Raw genomic sequence first — 16,111 nt, forward strand, 5'->3', positions numbered from 1 at the left:
TGAGCGCCTGTTATTCCGACCCTTGTGCCCAAAGTCCTTTGTCTGCTCGGGGGCAGCGTGGCTTAGCGGAAAGACCTTAGGCTTCTCGGACAGCAAAGTCCCGGGTTCAAATCCCGGCTCTGCCATAACGTGTGAATAGGAGCAAGGCACTCAGTAACCTCAGTGAAACACACATAAAAAGAAGAGGCTCAGGCGACGATTCCAACATTCCGCCTTTATTGACCAACCGCCGCCGGAGCGGGCCTCGGAGCCGGAGCCGCGCCTTGAAAGAAAATAGGGATTCTGAGAGGTGGAAGGTATTTTGTCTCACTTCCATCCCTGAGAATCCCTGATTTCCGGCAAGGCAGTCTTCGTCTGTTGCTGTTTATCGGACAGCGCGGCGGTGGCGGAGGGGGTTTCCGCGGAGCGACCCCCGAGTCTTCGGGCTTCTCACCTATAACTCTCAGAGACCCGTCTGGGATGCTGGGAAGTCAGTCACCCCCCACGCGTGACAGATACGGAGCCCAAGGCCGCCCAGGTCAGGTGACTAGATCAGGTACAGAGACAAGGAAGTGACCTAACCGGGCTTTGGACCCAGGTGTTGTGATGTGAAATACAGAGCTCTTCCATTTTATTTTTATTTGGAACTTAAAGACCAAAACATCATCATAGTTAGCATTTCCATAAACATATTAAAACACAAAAAAGATTGTGCATGAAATGATGCATCTCCGATACATAGACTTAAAAAGCCTACAATCCATTTCATGTTCTTTTCAGAACCGGTCTCCTCGCCTGGGACTCCTCTTCTTTCATGGATTTCCCCAATCCTGGTTGGTTACTGTTCGTTTTCCTACCCCCATTTAGCACTTGCCTGCAATGTGCTTTACAGATATCGCATCTGAGCCTCAAAAGTAGCTGTTCTGATGATCCCCATTTTACAGGAGCAGCCACTGAGGCAGTCGGAGACTAAGAGATTTGCTCAAGGTCATGCAATAAACAAGCCGCATTTGAACACCGATCGATGCTAAATACCCTCTAGCTGCTTTTTTAAAAAAGAAAAAACACAACAGGCAGTCAAATATATCTTTACGTAGCTACATTCATACACTTTCTGCGACCCGAGAGTCTATCATCTTTCTAAAGAGAGAGTCCGGGATTCCTCCGAGGTCCCGGAGACATCACTGGCCACCGTTTCCCTCTTAGGTCTTTCCGAATCCCGTTTTATCGCAATGTTTTTGTAAACATAGACTTTGTTTTGCTTGATTCGCATCGGTCCCTACTTCTCTTTCATCATTCTTAGAGAAGAGTCATATTCCATCACATTCCTATTTGTTGAGACATTTTCCTAACTGACCAACACACCGTAGATTCCAGTTCTTTTCTTCTCCCCTTCGGAACCCAGAGGTTTGCTTTGCTGGTGGCTACATCCTCACAGGTCTTATCTCCCCTCTTACCCCTCTCTGATCATCCTACTTTCTTTGCTGTTTGATTTATTTCCATACAAAATCGGGAGCTCGTTTAACTCTTTTTTTTGGTAGGATTCTCACAAGAGCTTCACCTGATGTTTTCCCAACCATTCCTCCATGTTTACAACTACTTGTCTTCTCATCCATCCTGATGAGATCTCCCTTTTCCCTCCTTTCTACACAAACATATTCATTCTCCCTTATTTTTTCCTCTTAAAACCATCAACACCAAACTAATCCAACCTCAAGTTCCTGTTTTTCTTATTCAACTCCTTCAATGCCCTTTGAAGACATTTTCATTCTAAAGGGGGACTTGTTTGTTTTCCTCCATTACTGTTAGTAAATAAGGTCCGATTAATTGCGCCAATAAACTTACACTTTGCAGGGTAGATTATTCTTGGTTATCCACCACTATCTCTCCACTTTTGGATGCTGAATTCCACGCTCTCTTTTGATCTTTAATAGATGCTTGTATGATCCTGATTTTGGTTCTCTGTTACTCTTTCTGAATGCCCGCTGTATATTTGTTATAGGAACTTTCAATTCTGGCTATGATATTATTACTAGGAATTTTCTTTTGGGATGTCTTTGAGGACATAATCAGTGGAGTTTCTTCATCGTCATTTTTCCTGCTGGTTCTAAAAAATCTGGGTATTTTCATTTGTGATTACTTGAAATATAGTGATTGTCTTGATCATTATTCAAACTGGAATAAATTTCATGATTTTTTTGCAGGATTAAATAGGTATGTGGGTGCTAGATGTTTTCTCTGCCTCTCTCCAGGCAGATCCTCTACCTCTGCCTCCTCCACCATCTTTAACTCTCCTTCCCTCTCACTCTTGAGCTTATTTTCAACAGGAGCTGTACTCATTGGATCAATTTTTCTGTTCCTTATTGCTAAGTTAAAACTCAAACGAGTCAGTTCCTTTAAGTAGAATTTAGCTAAAAAGTAAATGAATTGATTTCCACAAAATCCTGTCACACTTCTCTTCGTAAAAAGACAAAGAAAATAAAATACAATTGTGATCTCATTAATTCAAGGTGACTCATGTCCATGTCCTTCCATAGGTAAAAACAGCTGGAGTTTACATAGTATTTTCAGGTTTGTAAAACATTTTACATGCTATCTCATTTGATCTTACAAAAACGTTGTGAAATGAGTACTACTATTATCCTCACTTTACATATGAGGGAAACTGAGGCATGTAATCTACCCAGTCACTTCGCTAACATCAAAGGCAGGATTAGAATTCAGGTCCTCCTGACTCCAAGTGCTACCACTTTGCCACCTAACTGCCTCTGTATTTAAATCAGACCGCCCTTCTGCAACTAGGAAGAGCTGAAGAAAAGGGGAGTACTTTGCGGGGAAACCAGTTTAGATTTGACCCCAGGACAGATTTCCTGACATTGAGAGTTCCGCTAGAATGGACTGCCGGGAGAGACGACTGGTTTCCCATCCAGCAGAGACCAGGTATGTTATAATGTGGATTCCTTTTCCGCTACTGACTGACTAGATGGCCGTTGAGATCCTTCTGACTCTCAAATTGTGATACCCAACAAGTCATCTTTAGTTCTTGACTTTGACACTGAGCTCAAGACTAATTGTAAGGAAGAAGTTTTACCCGACATCTTTGAATCTCCCCTTCCCCCTGGTCCTGCCCTCTAGGCCCTCTAGAACCTCTAGAACAAGGTAATCCATCCAGGTGATAATCACCCTTTGGGAAGAGTTCTCCCTGGGCTTCCCTCCCCCAGACTCTATGATCCTTTGGGAGAAATAGGCTAACTCCCACGGTGTTCCCACGTTTCTCACTGAAAAACTCCAACCCGTTTTGCCCCTTTGGTTCCAACCTCATTTTCCGAGCTGCTTAGTTCCTCCCCTTCACCAGCTCCAATCTCTCCTATCTCTGGAATCTTGGGGCAGCTGGGGGAAGATTCCTGGCAAGTGAAGAAGAGCAAACACCATTTCTATTCAATATTTAATTAGGTCAGTCAGTGACTTTCAGTACAGGCCGCCCAGAGGGGAATGGGTCCTGGTGTAATGTGTAGGGTACAGGGACCCGAAGAGACCCAACCCCGCTCCTCCCAGGTATTGCTATGATCCCCACATGGTGGCAAAGATACTGATGGAAGGAAGGAGACTAAGAAGGAATACAGGAGGGAGGAGAGAGAGAGTGAAGGTGATGGCCAAAGCCCCCATTCCAGAGCCAGTAGGGAAGGGAGAACACAGCCCAGCGCTCTATTCAAGAAAAAAGAAATCTCTGCACCTGCCAGGTGCAATAATACCTAAAACCCCTACCCAGAGACATGGAGAAGGGAACATGAAGCCAGGAACAGCACAAATACAAGACTGCTTATATCGGGCCCTCGGACTCAGGCAGGGAGCTGTTTTTACAGCCCCCATCCCAACAGTCTTGACCTGTGTCAGCCCTCTCCCTGACTCCGGATCCCTTAAAGAGCCTGCGCTAAGACGCAAAGAGAGGGACGTGGCTCAGGGGCATCAGGGAAGCCAGAAGCTGAGCTAGGCCTGGAAGAAGTGGTACAGGCTGGCCTCAGACCTTGCCTCGAAACACCAACGCCGCCTCACATGTCAATACAATTGCATCTGGGATGTTTTCGTGGAAGGGGACCGGGGCAGCCAGAGAGGAGGGGTCTTGGGAAAAGGAAACCAGAAGCCGAGAACTGGCAGAACGAGGAGAATCTGAGAGGAATGATAGCTAGTTTTAAGGTTTGCGAAGCCATTTACGTACGTTATCTTGTTTGCTCCTCACAACAACCCTGTGAGGTAGGTATTATTAGCCCCATTTTACAGATGAGGAAACTGAGGTCCAGAGAGATGAAGGGAAATACCCAGCTAGTTAAACATGATTTAAGCTCTGGTCTTCCTGATTTCAAGCCCCAACCTCCATTCACTGAGTCACCTAGCTGCCTGAAACCAAAGAACAGGAAGGGGAGAAGGTGGGTGGGGTCAGAAGCAGATAGGTCTTAGTCTATTGTAGCTAGCCCAGCCTGACCTCCCTCCCTGAGGAGTCTGTCAGACCCCGGAGAAGGAAGGAAGCATAAAATCTTGGAGGATTGGGTGGGGAGAGCAGGGGAAGGGGGATATGAGGTGGTGAGGAGCTTGTTGGGGGGGAAGGAGAGTGTCTGGGGAGGGGCTCTTCTGGCTAACAGCTCCTTCCGGGAATGAGGAAGGAGTCCGCAGGCTCACTGGAGGGGTGAGATCTTCAGGGGAATCATGATACGAGACTCCATGTTCCGTACCAGGGGGACTGTGGAAAGAAAGGATTAAGGTCACTGGGGCTGTGCAGAGGACCTCTCCCCTCATAAACAGGGACTTTTCTACAGTGATTCCAAGCCCTTTACATCCATTATCTCACCAAGATGCCACTGGATCTCTGATACTGCGTTCCCTTCAATGAGGCAGCCCGTCCCGGATACCGGCAGTCCAGGGCCTCCCATACGCTCATCCCCAAGGGTCCACCCAACACGATGGAGGCCCTCCTCCTTTCTCCGGCCGGACCCAGGGCTGTCCCCAGGAATCCTCGGCTTCGTAAACAGCTCTCTCTGCTTTCCCATCATCCATTTCTCAGAGTCTATTCTTTTGGCAGCTCTGTCTCCTACGTAACTGCTGGGATACATCCTTCCAGGGCCCTTTTGTATTTCATCAATCTTGGGACCTCCCAACGAGCAAACTCCTTCTCCCCCTGAGATCAACAATTGCCCCACAGAGAGCTGGCCAGAGTGTTGAGAGGGTTAACGATTTACCCGGAGCCAGACAGTCAATAAATGGCAAAGCGGCTCCTTCCTGATTGGAGGCTACCTCTCTATTCACCAGGTCACAGTGACACCTCCAGCCATATACCTCGGCCCGGGGCAAACTCCCTCCGGTGGGCCGAACCTGACCTGCCGACTATTCTTGTATGCTGTCACATAAAATTGGTTCTAGATTAAATGTAAATTATTGCATGTACATTTAGCATACGAGTGTGAAATCATTAATGTACATTAAACGTAAAACCGGTTTGCAGGCTAGGTCGAGGGTCACAATTGGCTCTAGGAGAGCAGGAAATAGCACGGACTGACGGAAACAGCCACAGCCCGATCTTGGGCTCCTGCCCTGCTCTCCTTTTCCCTGTATGTCTATGAAAAATTGTCTCATCTCTCTGAGACTATCCCCTTGCTTGTAAAATGGGGACAAGATTTATATAGCCTCCCTTTGGGGGAAGCCTGTGGGGAGAAACGCTACAAATTATAACTCATCATACAGATATTCTCCACCGTCCTTCCGACACATAATGGAGAAGAAAAGGGAGGAAGGAGAGGGCTGAGAGGCGGCCCCTTTACTCAATGGAGAAATCCACGTAAGTGTCTACAGATACATTAGCCCAGGTCTCAGACAGTGGAGGGGTTTTGAAAATATCTGCTGAATGAACGAGTGAATGAATGAATGGGGCTCTGGCACATTTGCCTGGATTGCCAATAATTATTATAGGAGAGCTCAAAGACACAAGAGCAGTTATTCTCAAACTCTCACCGATGTGTTCAAGCTAAGGCCTTCCTGCTGGTGAGAATCAAGAAAGTAACAAGCATTTCTTAAATGCCTACTGTTTGCTAAGCACTGTGCTAGGGATACAAAACTAAAAATGAATCTGTCCTGCCCTCAAAGCATTTATATTTTACAGGGGTAGGTGGGGAGGAAAGAGAGCACACACACACACACACACACACACACACACACACACACACACACACAAATATGAAACGTCATAAATCTTAGGCTCACAGAATCAAGGATGGGAAGAGCCTTCGAGCCCAATTCTTTCCCTTTACGGGTAGGAAACTGAGATCCTTAGAGCTCTGGCCCTGGAGTCAGGAGAACCAGAGTTCGAATCTGGCCTCAGACCCTTAATACTCACTAGCTGTGTGATCCTGGGCAAGTCACTTAACCCCAATTGCCTTGCAAAAAAAAGATAAAAAAGAAAAATACTGCGATCCCCAGACTGACTCATACAAGCTCACATAGCTAGACAAAAGCCTGAATGGAACGTCAGGTCCTGACTCCAAACTCGGCCCTCTCTGCTGCATCATACTGCCTCTCACTTAGCCCTCTTGTCCCCCAATAGAATGGAAGGCTCTGGGGGACAGAAGAAATTTTTGTCCCGGTATCTTGATACCCAGCGTGGAACCCGGGAACTAATCGGCATTTCATAAATCCTTCTTGATCGATTAACAGCAGCCCTGCTCCTGAGGATGGAGACAACGAAGGGCAGGACGGCCGCCAAGCGCCTTACCTGTGTAATATACATTCTCGTCCCAGCCCCGCTTCCTCCAGGCTGCATTTCGAGTTTCCTCTCGGGACTGCAGATCTTTATAGGCTAGAGGAGGAAGAAACGTGATGTGTTTGTTAAATGGGGATTTCAAGGTCAGGTGGGACTTCTATCTCTTCCCCAGCTTGGGAATATCTGTAGGATCCCTAGATACACAACTGTTTTGGAACCACCTTACTGATGAGGAACTAAGGTCCTCTGACTACAGTTGGTGCTTAATAAATGTTGACCGACTATTCATCCCCAAGAAGGGCCAGGCTTTCAGAGCTTTCAGATCAAAGAGAAAACACTCTTTGTCTGAAGGAAAGAAGATTTGGGTGAGAGAGGGTGGAGACAGAGAACGATAGTTCTCTTTAAGTGTTTAAAAGGTGTCATCTCCCAGAAGAGGGATCAGCCCTGCTCTATTTGTCCCTCGAAGGAAGGTCTAGTAGCAATAGGAGAAAGGTCCAAAGTGCCCACTTTAGGCTTCCCCCTCATCCCTCGTAAGAGTTCCCCCAAAATGGAAAGGGCTGACTTCCTTTCTGGGACGTCATCAAGCAGAGGCTGGAAGACCATGAATTGGGTAGATTATGGTGAGAAATCCTTTGATGTAGGAGAAACATCAAGTTAACCCCTTGATGTACGGGTTAAAGGATGAGGTGGGGCCCGGAGGTCCCTTCCATGTCTCAGATTCAGTGATTCCTACCTCTAAGGTAGGAATGAAAATGGAACACCAACAACTTGAAAAGTTAGCATTGGGGTGGGACAAAATACTGGCCAGAACATACCACAGGCTGACCCTATTTAATAGGCTCGTGGCCACCTATTAAAATTGATTTTAGATCATGAAATCTAAGTCTATGTGTAGGTCATCTAACGAGGATGGTGGGATAACGGAAGGTGCACAGGCCTTGGAACCCACGGAACATGGATCAAAATCCAGGGTCTGCCCCTGGCTCAGGGAAGAGTCCCCCAACCTTTCGGTTTCAATGTCTGTGAGACTGAAATTAAAATCCGCAGAATTTCTGAGTTATCACAAGGACCGAAAGGGAACATTTAGGATGATGTAATCACAGGAATGGAGTTGGTATTGTGGGCGGGAGGGATTTGTCTGATCATAAGATTCTAAATGGAGGAGGGCTAAGTCTAGTCATGGAATTTCTGAGTTGAAAGGGCTCTCAAAAGACATCCAACTCTAAGCCCCAACTGAAAAATTAGCTCCGCCAACAATAGCTTTGACAAATGGCGCGTCGGGCAGCTCCTGCTTAAAGATCTCCAGAAAGGAGGAGCCGGCCCGCCGCCTCTGGAAGCGGCTCATCCTACCTTGGGGCGGCTGTCACAGGGAATGGGGTTTTCTGACATCCAGCCTTAAATCTCTGTATCTCACATCGCTTCTGATTCGGCCCTCTGGGGCCAAGGAGAACAAACTAATCCCTCTTTCACATGACAGCCCACTGCAAATACTTGAAGACAGCTTCATCTATAATCCTCTTTTTTCTGTAATACTTTTTATATGTAAATACAAATGCTCATTTTATTGGGGTTGGCTAAGTCCGGGGAAAAAGAAAGAAGACAGCAACCAAATCCCCGCTAAGCCTGATCTTTTCTGGGCTAAACATGGCCGGTTCTTTCTCAGTCTTTTTAATTCTAAATATATACAGATCTCTTTGGTTTTTCTATCACCTTCATTTCAGAATCTATCCCTACCCAGTCAGCCATCACCACGAACAAGGCGGAAAAAAAGGAAGAAATAAATGCAGATACACATGCACATCAAAGACTGACAGCTTATCCAATGATCCACACCCACAGTTCTTTTCATCAGTCCTCACAGGATCTAGTTTCCAGCACCCTGAACATCTTCGCCCTTCCCCCAATGTCTTTCCTAAAAGGTGACACCTTAAATTGAACACAGGACTCCAGATATGGCCTGAGCAGGGAAGAATAAGGTGGGATTCACATGTCTCTTGCTCTAGAACAGGAGTCCATAAAGGACTCTGTGGATAAATTTCAAGGGGTCTGCAAAAAAATAATTATATCTCTATTTTCACTCACCATAAGGTAAAAATTATTATTTCCTTCAACCATTCACAAACATTTTTCTGGGGAGGGATTCATAGTGTCACTAAAAAGCCAAAGTGGTAGAAGGGTCCATGATATTAAAAAAAATCTAGAACTCTGATCTAAAATGTGTTGCCGAGATATGGGCTGATATTTTTACTGATTTACTCCCAACATCCACCATGGCTCATATCCACATGCAAGAGAGGACACTCCAGGCCTCAGTCTATCACCTACAAGGCCAAGGGAAGGATACTCTTATTTTCCTTTTCTAAATTCCCAAGATTTTTCTTCCTCTTTTGCCTTACTCTGTCAAGGGGGCTGTATTTCAGAAAATAGGGAAAGGCAAAATAGATTGCTCACACCCAGTTGTCTCTGACCTATGAGATAAGAAAAGAGAGAAAGACCAACCTACCCCAGAGATGGTGGACCACATAGAGCTCTCCAATCTGGGAAAAGAAGCCCCCCACGGCTTCTTGGTTTTCCTGACGGTACTTGATGGCTCGAGCCCTGGAGGAGGGCAGAAAGGAAGTTAGGAAGAGCCTATAGCTTAGTGGCTGACCTGTCTTGGAGTTCTGGTTCAATATAGTTTTGAACTCATGGTGTTGGGTAAAAGATATCAGTCTCAAAATCAGGACACATCGTTTTGAATCTGAAGGCCAAACTCTCCTAGCTGTGTGTGTGCACAAGTCACTGCTTTCGTTTTTTTTCTGTTTTTTGTTGAGGCAATTGAGGTTAAGTGATTTGCCCAGGGTCACAAGCCAAGAAATGTTAAGTGTTTGAGGCCAGATCTGAACTCAGGTCCTCCTGACTTCAGGGCTGACGCTCTAACCACTGCCCCACTTAGTGCCTCTACAAGTCATTTTTATTCTAAGCTTTAGAGTAAAAGAGAGAATGGAGTTGATGTCAAACAATTGGCTCAAATGAGATAAGAGGCAACTATCTGGTCCAATGGATAGGATGCTGGACTGTCTGATCCTGGGCAAGTCATTTAATGTCTGCCTGCCTCAGTTTCCTTCTCTGTAAAACAGAGATCATAATAGCACGTACCTCCCAGGATTGTGGTATCAACTGAAATAATATTTGTAAGCTCAAAGAAGGTTGGATGAGGGAAAGAGAGAGGGAGAATGCTCCTGTTGCCTTGCAGACCACTAGATTAACCTTTCAGCTCTCCCATCTGAGCCCTGATCTGCAAGAGGAGGGACAAAAAGGAGAAAGAGAACCAAGGCATTCTGACTGGGTAAGAGAAGCCTTGGTGATCACAGCCAGCAAACTGGCAAAGATGGGAAGAGCCAACGTTGGAAAGACAGGAACATTCATACGCCGTTGGCGGAGCTGTAACTTGGTCCAGCTTTGGAAAACAAATGGGAATATGCTAAGAAAAGTTAATGGAACGTACATATCCTTTGACACAGAAATCACATGCCTCATAGACGTTGATGACCAAATGAAAGGTTGCCATAAATAAATCATAAATGGCAAAATAAGCAGATGGACTTTTCTTCTTTTTTTGAGGTACCAAAGAATAGAAAACAAAGCTGAAAACGATAAACCAGGGATGGCTAAACAACTTATGGCAGAGGAAGGTGAGGGAACAGGACTGGGTTGTAAGAAATGATGAACAGGAAAGCTTCAGAGAAGTACAGGAGGACTTCTATGATCTGAAACATAGAGAAATGAGTAGGAGCAGGAAAACAACCTGAAAAATGACTACAAGGAGATGGTGAAATGATTCTGGGTAAACAAAAATGATTGCTTGACCTTGAGGAAGAGATAGGAGAATGCACCTCCCACCCATCACCGTAGAGGTGATGGACAATGGGCATAGATCGCGACATACTACGTCAGGCTGGGCATTCATTTTGCTCAATTTTTTTCCTTTCTCTTCATCTGGGAAGGATATATATTGGAAGGAAAGATTGGAAAATGAAGGGATGTAAAACTAAGATAGCAATACATTATTCATTTTTTTTTTAATTACAAGAAGGTTTGGTGAGACTAAAAATGATCTCTCCCACCCCCATGCTCCTTCCAGGCCATGCGCTCTTACTCACCAGTTGTTTCCCCACTCAATCATGGTCCCTGGCTGAAAGGAAACATAAGGGATTAGTAATACAGACACTGGCCTTCTAGTATTAACTTCAGCTCCGAGGCTAATCAGAGTCACCGAAAAGGGACATTATCTCTCCATCCCCAAGGCCTCAGTTCACCTTAATCCTGGATCTTATTTCAGCACAAAATGACTATTCTTCTTCATCTCATAAATTCTATGCATATTTCCAAGGTCACTTCTTCTAGAAAGCCTCGCCTGATTTCTCCCGTCAGAGATGATTTTCCCTTCTCTGATCTCACATAATACTTTGCTAATGAGCTTTCCTGGGCTGCCGAGTGTAGATGCAAATCATTTCACATTTATGAGCTTCAGTGTTCTCTATCTGGAAAATGGGGGACGGCAGCCTCAAGCGCTTAAAAAATAAGGTTTTATTCCTTACTCTTTTCAGAAGCGGGAGACAATAGATTTGGAAGACTGTGATCCTCACAGAATTATGATTATCCTATTAGAAGGGCTATGTTTTCTCTGCACCTCAATCCTTTCCCTAATTCCGTACACAGAGCAAGTGTCTGACGAGCACGTGAGGCGTTGGATTAGCTGAATGGGCCACAGGAATGGGGCTTGGGTGGGCCGAGAGAGACCGTGGGGGTCACATGCTGAGACACGCGGCCCTTCGATCCCCATGGTCTGCAACCTGGCTCTGAGAAGGGAAAAGGAGAGGGGCAGGAAGGAAGGCCGGAATTACCTTCAGCTTGTAAGTCCTTAGTTCGTAGATGTTGGGGCCCTCCCGAGGCTGGGGCTCGTTCCAGAAACTGAATTCCAAAAGCAGCTGGTTTCTCCTGGACAGCAGCATCTTACTCCTCTCCTTCCGGAATTCCAGGTACTCCTGTGGAGGCACGTAGTAGGATAGCCCCTGGTAACCCCAGAAAGGAACCTAGCCTAGCCATGGTGTAACAGGGAGACCAGAGGAAGGCTTAGATTTAGCTTAGAACACTATCTAAGTGTCTAGTGGAGGTACGGAACCCAGTACCCCAATGCCTTGTGCATAGTAGGTATTATATAAATAATAACTTAACAAATGAATGAATGAATGATGGGGCACAGAACATCTTGGGTTGCTAATAGAAATGTCAAAGAGGGAAAAGTCACATAACTCAGGGAGGAAGGGTGGAAGCAGCTGAGGAATAGAATGCTGGATTTGGAGCTTAAGTTTTGCCCCGGCCACTAACTAGCCTAACTGAATGATCCTGGCTAAGTCATTTGATCTCTGTCTACCTTAGTTTCCTCATGAGGGAAATTTAATCTTATAAAATGGGAATAATAATAATAGCACCTGCCTCCCAAGATTGTTGTAGAATCAAATTACATATACACAAATATATTATACATATACAACTCTGTAAACCTTAAAACATTATAAAATTGGTAACTATGATTATCACTTAAAATTCCCTCAGCCTCAGTTTCCTCAGCTGTAAAACAGAGACTGATAAACTATCTATCTTATAGGAAGAATTTAGAGGTAAGTAGATATTAAGATTGGGCTTGAAGTCACAAGACCTGGGTTTGAGTGACTCAGTCACTTCAATAGCCTTGAGTTTAGAGTCAGGAAGACCTCAGTATAGATCCTAACTGAGACACTCAGTAGTTATGTGACCTTGAACAAGTTAATCTCCCTCAATTACAGGTCCCTCATCTGGAAAAATGGCATATGGCTCACAGGATTGTTAGGGGGTAATAAAGTGATCCACAGATATCAAATTGCTATAGAATATCAGTTGCTAACAATAACAAAAGGGGAAAAATCCTTTTTTATATGGGAGCACCTTATCCGTAAGGCAGAGGGAAAAAAAACAAATCTGAAACAATCTACGATTGGATGGATAATGATTGAAAATGTCATTGGTCAACATAATGGATTATTGTTGTGCAACAAAGATAACGAATACTAAGAAATATTGCAAGACTCAAAAGGTGGAGCCAAGATGGCTGAGTATTAGGAAGAAAGATCAAGCTCCCCTCCACTCCTGCCTCCCTCTCTTCTCCATAAAGGTCTAAAAAATGCACTAGATTGTAATGAACAAAACAACAGCACAGTGAGTCATTTTTCCAGCTTAGATTGACATAGGAAGGCAGACAGAAAGGTCTAAAGACATTGAGGATAGGGTCCGGTCAGGAGCCCAGAGGGGAGTATTCTGGAGTACAGGGACTAAAAATGACCGACAACAAGGCAACAAGGCAAGGATAAATCCCAGAACCACATAAGGAATCGTGACTTGTACAAGATGCAGGAACAAGTATCCTGTGGAAGCTTTATTGATCACTACCCAGTTCTAGATCAGAAATAAAAGGAGAACTTAGGACGGAACTTGTGGCTGGAGAGGGGGAGGAAAGAATTCCAGAAAGAAAAGCAGTTGCAAGCCCTAGACTACGTACTGAGCTAGGAAGGGATCAAAAACAAACACTAACTGTATTCCTCTGATCTTAAGAATGAAGCACGGTCTCAGCTCCATTCTCCGGCAGAAGAAAAATGAACTTGGGACTTCCAGACCAAAGAAGAGCCTGCATTTCAGCCACTTGGACCACTAAGAGCTTTTGTGCATTGTTGATAGTGGCTGAGCCTAGCAATAGTCTACTGGAACTTCCAGCCAGGAGCAGGACAACAGGAGCATTGTCTCAAACCCAGCTCAGAGACTTGCAGAGCTCACTGACAAGAAAGGCACTGATTAGATTTTTGACCTGGATCAGGAATCTAGGGAGCAGCTTTGGGTCCTCAGCCTGAGCTCTCATTAAGAGACAACAAGCAAATATCCCAAGCAAGCAGCAGAAGTACTCAAGAGGACACAAGCTCAACTGAGACATCCATCCCATAGATGAAGAAGGTTTAGCCTCAATATCAACTCTGAAGTCAGGAAGAAGGCTGGAAGAATGAGTAAACAAAAAAAGAATTCTACATAAAAAGTTTTTATCGTGAAAGGATGCTCAAGACACAAATCCAAAGGAGAAAATGAATCAAAATATATATAAGCAAAATCTCAAAAAAAAAAAAAAAAAACCATGGCTTGGACACAAATTTATTAAGAATTCCTGGGAAAAAATGAAACAAAAGTTTTTAAAAGAATTAAACATTACTTTTAAAATCAAATAAAATTACAAAAGAAATATTTGAAAGAGAATTAACAGCTTAATACAAAAGGTACAAAACCCAACCAAAGGGGGGAAAAAAATCTCTGAAAATTAGTACTGACCAATCAGAAACTAAAGACTAGCATCTGGCACAATGCCTGGGACTGTAGGCACAAAATATAGGCTTAATGTAATACATAAATGCTTACTGATTGATATGACAACACAAAATATTAGAATAAAGAAAAATACTGGGAAAAATAAAAGAAAACACAATATAAGTACCTCATAGAAAAAAACTGATCTGGAAAACAGATTGAGGAGAGAGAATTTAAGAATTACTATATTACCTGAAAGCTATGATTAGACTATCCTATTTCAAGAAATCATAAAACAAAATTTCCCTGATCTCCTAAAGCCAGAAGGTAAAGTAGAACTAAAAAAGAATCCATCAATCACCGCCTAAAAGAAACTCCCAAATGAAAACTCCCAGAAATATCAAAGCCAAAATCCCAGAGCTTTTAAGTCAAATAAAAAAATACTAGCAATATCTAGAAAGAATTCAAGTATCGAGGAGACACAGTATCACACAAGACTAAGCAGCCACCACCATAAGGAAATAGTTTGCAATATGCTATCTCCAAAGGCATAGGATACAGGCTTGCAATCCAAAATAATTTATTCAACAAAACTGAATATAATCTTATGGAGATGTGGGGAAGGAAATGAACTTTTAAGGAAATAGAGGATTTCTAAGCCTACCTGATGAAAGTAACAAAATTGAGTAAACACTTGGAAATATAAACACAGAACTCAAAAGATGTATAAAAAAGTAAATGCAAGTAGGCAATCACAAGAAACAAAACAAGGGAAAACTATTTACCTCCTAACATGGAGAAATGATATATGTATCCCCCTTAGAATTCTATCATCTTTAGGAGTTATAGAGGGATTCTAATTAGACAGAAGCCCTGAGATTGATTATTATGTTTTGATGATCTTAAAAGAAGAATAGAAGAGGAAGAAGAATAAATGAAATTTGGAGGTAAGGGAAAAGAGAAAAATTATCTCAATTAGAGTACACAAGTAAAAGTCTATACAAATAAAAAAGGAATAGGGATGACTGGGTAATATTTCACACTCACTCTTATATGAACCAGTCAAAGAGGACGAAATACACACAGTTTGGTACAGAGATACATTTCACTTAACAGTTAACAGGAAAGAAAGGGGAGAAGGATTAGGGTTACGGTTGAGAAGGGGTAGATTAAGGGAGAGTTTAGTCTTAAGCAAAATAAATGCTTAAAGACAGGATGGGAAACAAAAAGAAGGAAAGATAAAAGAGAATAGGATGGAAGGATACATACAATTAGCAATCAAAACTTTGAACGGGATGAACTTACCTATAAAACTGAAGAGAACAGCAAAATGGATTAGAAAGAAGAATCTCTAACTATGCTGTTATAAGAAACAGTTGAAACAGAAAGATAGGCAGAACTTAAAATAGGTATCTAGAGCAAAATCTATTATGTTTCTCCTGAAATTTTAAAAAGGGATTGTGATCACAATTTTAGACAAAACAACAGCAGTAGATTTATGAAATGAAAGAGATAAACAAGGAAACTACAATTTTCTGAAAGGTACCGTAGACAATTAAGATCAATATTAAACATATATGCATCAAATTATATAGCATCTAAATGCTTAAAAGAAATGTTAAATGAAGTACAGGGAGAAATACAGAATAAAATTCTTTACTCCTTTTTTCCCTCTCTAACCTACTCCAAATCTAAACAAAAAAGAAGGGGAGCTAAATAAAAATTTAGAAAAGTTAGATAAAATCGACCTTTGTAGATTACTGAATGGAAATAGAAAGGAGTATACTTATTTCTCTTTCATATAAATTGACCGTGTCTTAGGGGATAAAAATCTACATAAACAAGCCAAAAAAGTGGAAATATTAAATGAATCTTTGACTATAATTAAAATTTTTATTCCACAAAGGGCAAATCACAATGCAATAAAAATTATTTTCAATAAAGGGCAATTGATGAAACAGTTAAAAATTAATTAATCACATAATTCAATCCTACTAAAGAATGGATGGGCCAACGAACAAA

General features: G+C 43.1%; 1 protein-coding gene across 1 annotated transcript in view; it reads right to left on the minus strand.

Moving 5' to 3' along the window:
- Window positions 1-3,410: 3,410 nt before the first annotated feature.
- NIPSNAP1 (nipsnap homolog 1) overlaps window positions 3,411-16,111 on the minus strand; it is a 40,316-nt gene continuing 27,615 nt past the window's right edge. The window contains exons 6-10 of the mRNA XM_051973076.1: window positions 11,611-11,751; window positions 10,867-10,898; window positions 9,228-9,322; window positions 6,737-6,820; window positions 3,411-4,714 (exon numbers count right to left, since the gene is read on the minus strand). Coding sequence (XP_051829036.1) covers window positions 4,650-4,714; window positions 6,737-6,820; window positions 9,228-9,322; window positions 10,867-10,898; window positions 11,611-11,751 — 417 coding nt within the window. The 3' untranslated portion in view covers window positions 3,411-4,649. The remainder of the gene's footprint in view (window positions 4,715-6,736; window positions 6,821-9,227; window positions 9,323-10,866; window positions 10,899-11,610; window positions 11,752-16,111) is intronic.

The sequence above is a fragment of the Antechinus flavipes genome, chromosome 1 (genome assembly GCF_016432865.1).
Source record: "Antechinus flavipes isolate AdamAnt ecotype Samford, QLD, Australia chromosome 1, AdamAnt_v2, whole genome shotgun sequence".
Lineage (NCBI taxonomy): Eukaryota > Metazoa > Chordata > Mammalia > Dasyuromorphia > Dasyuridae > Antechinus > Antechinus flavipes.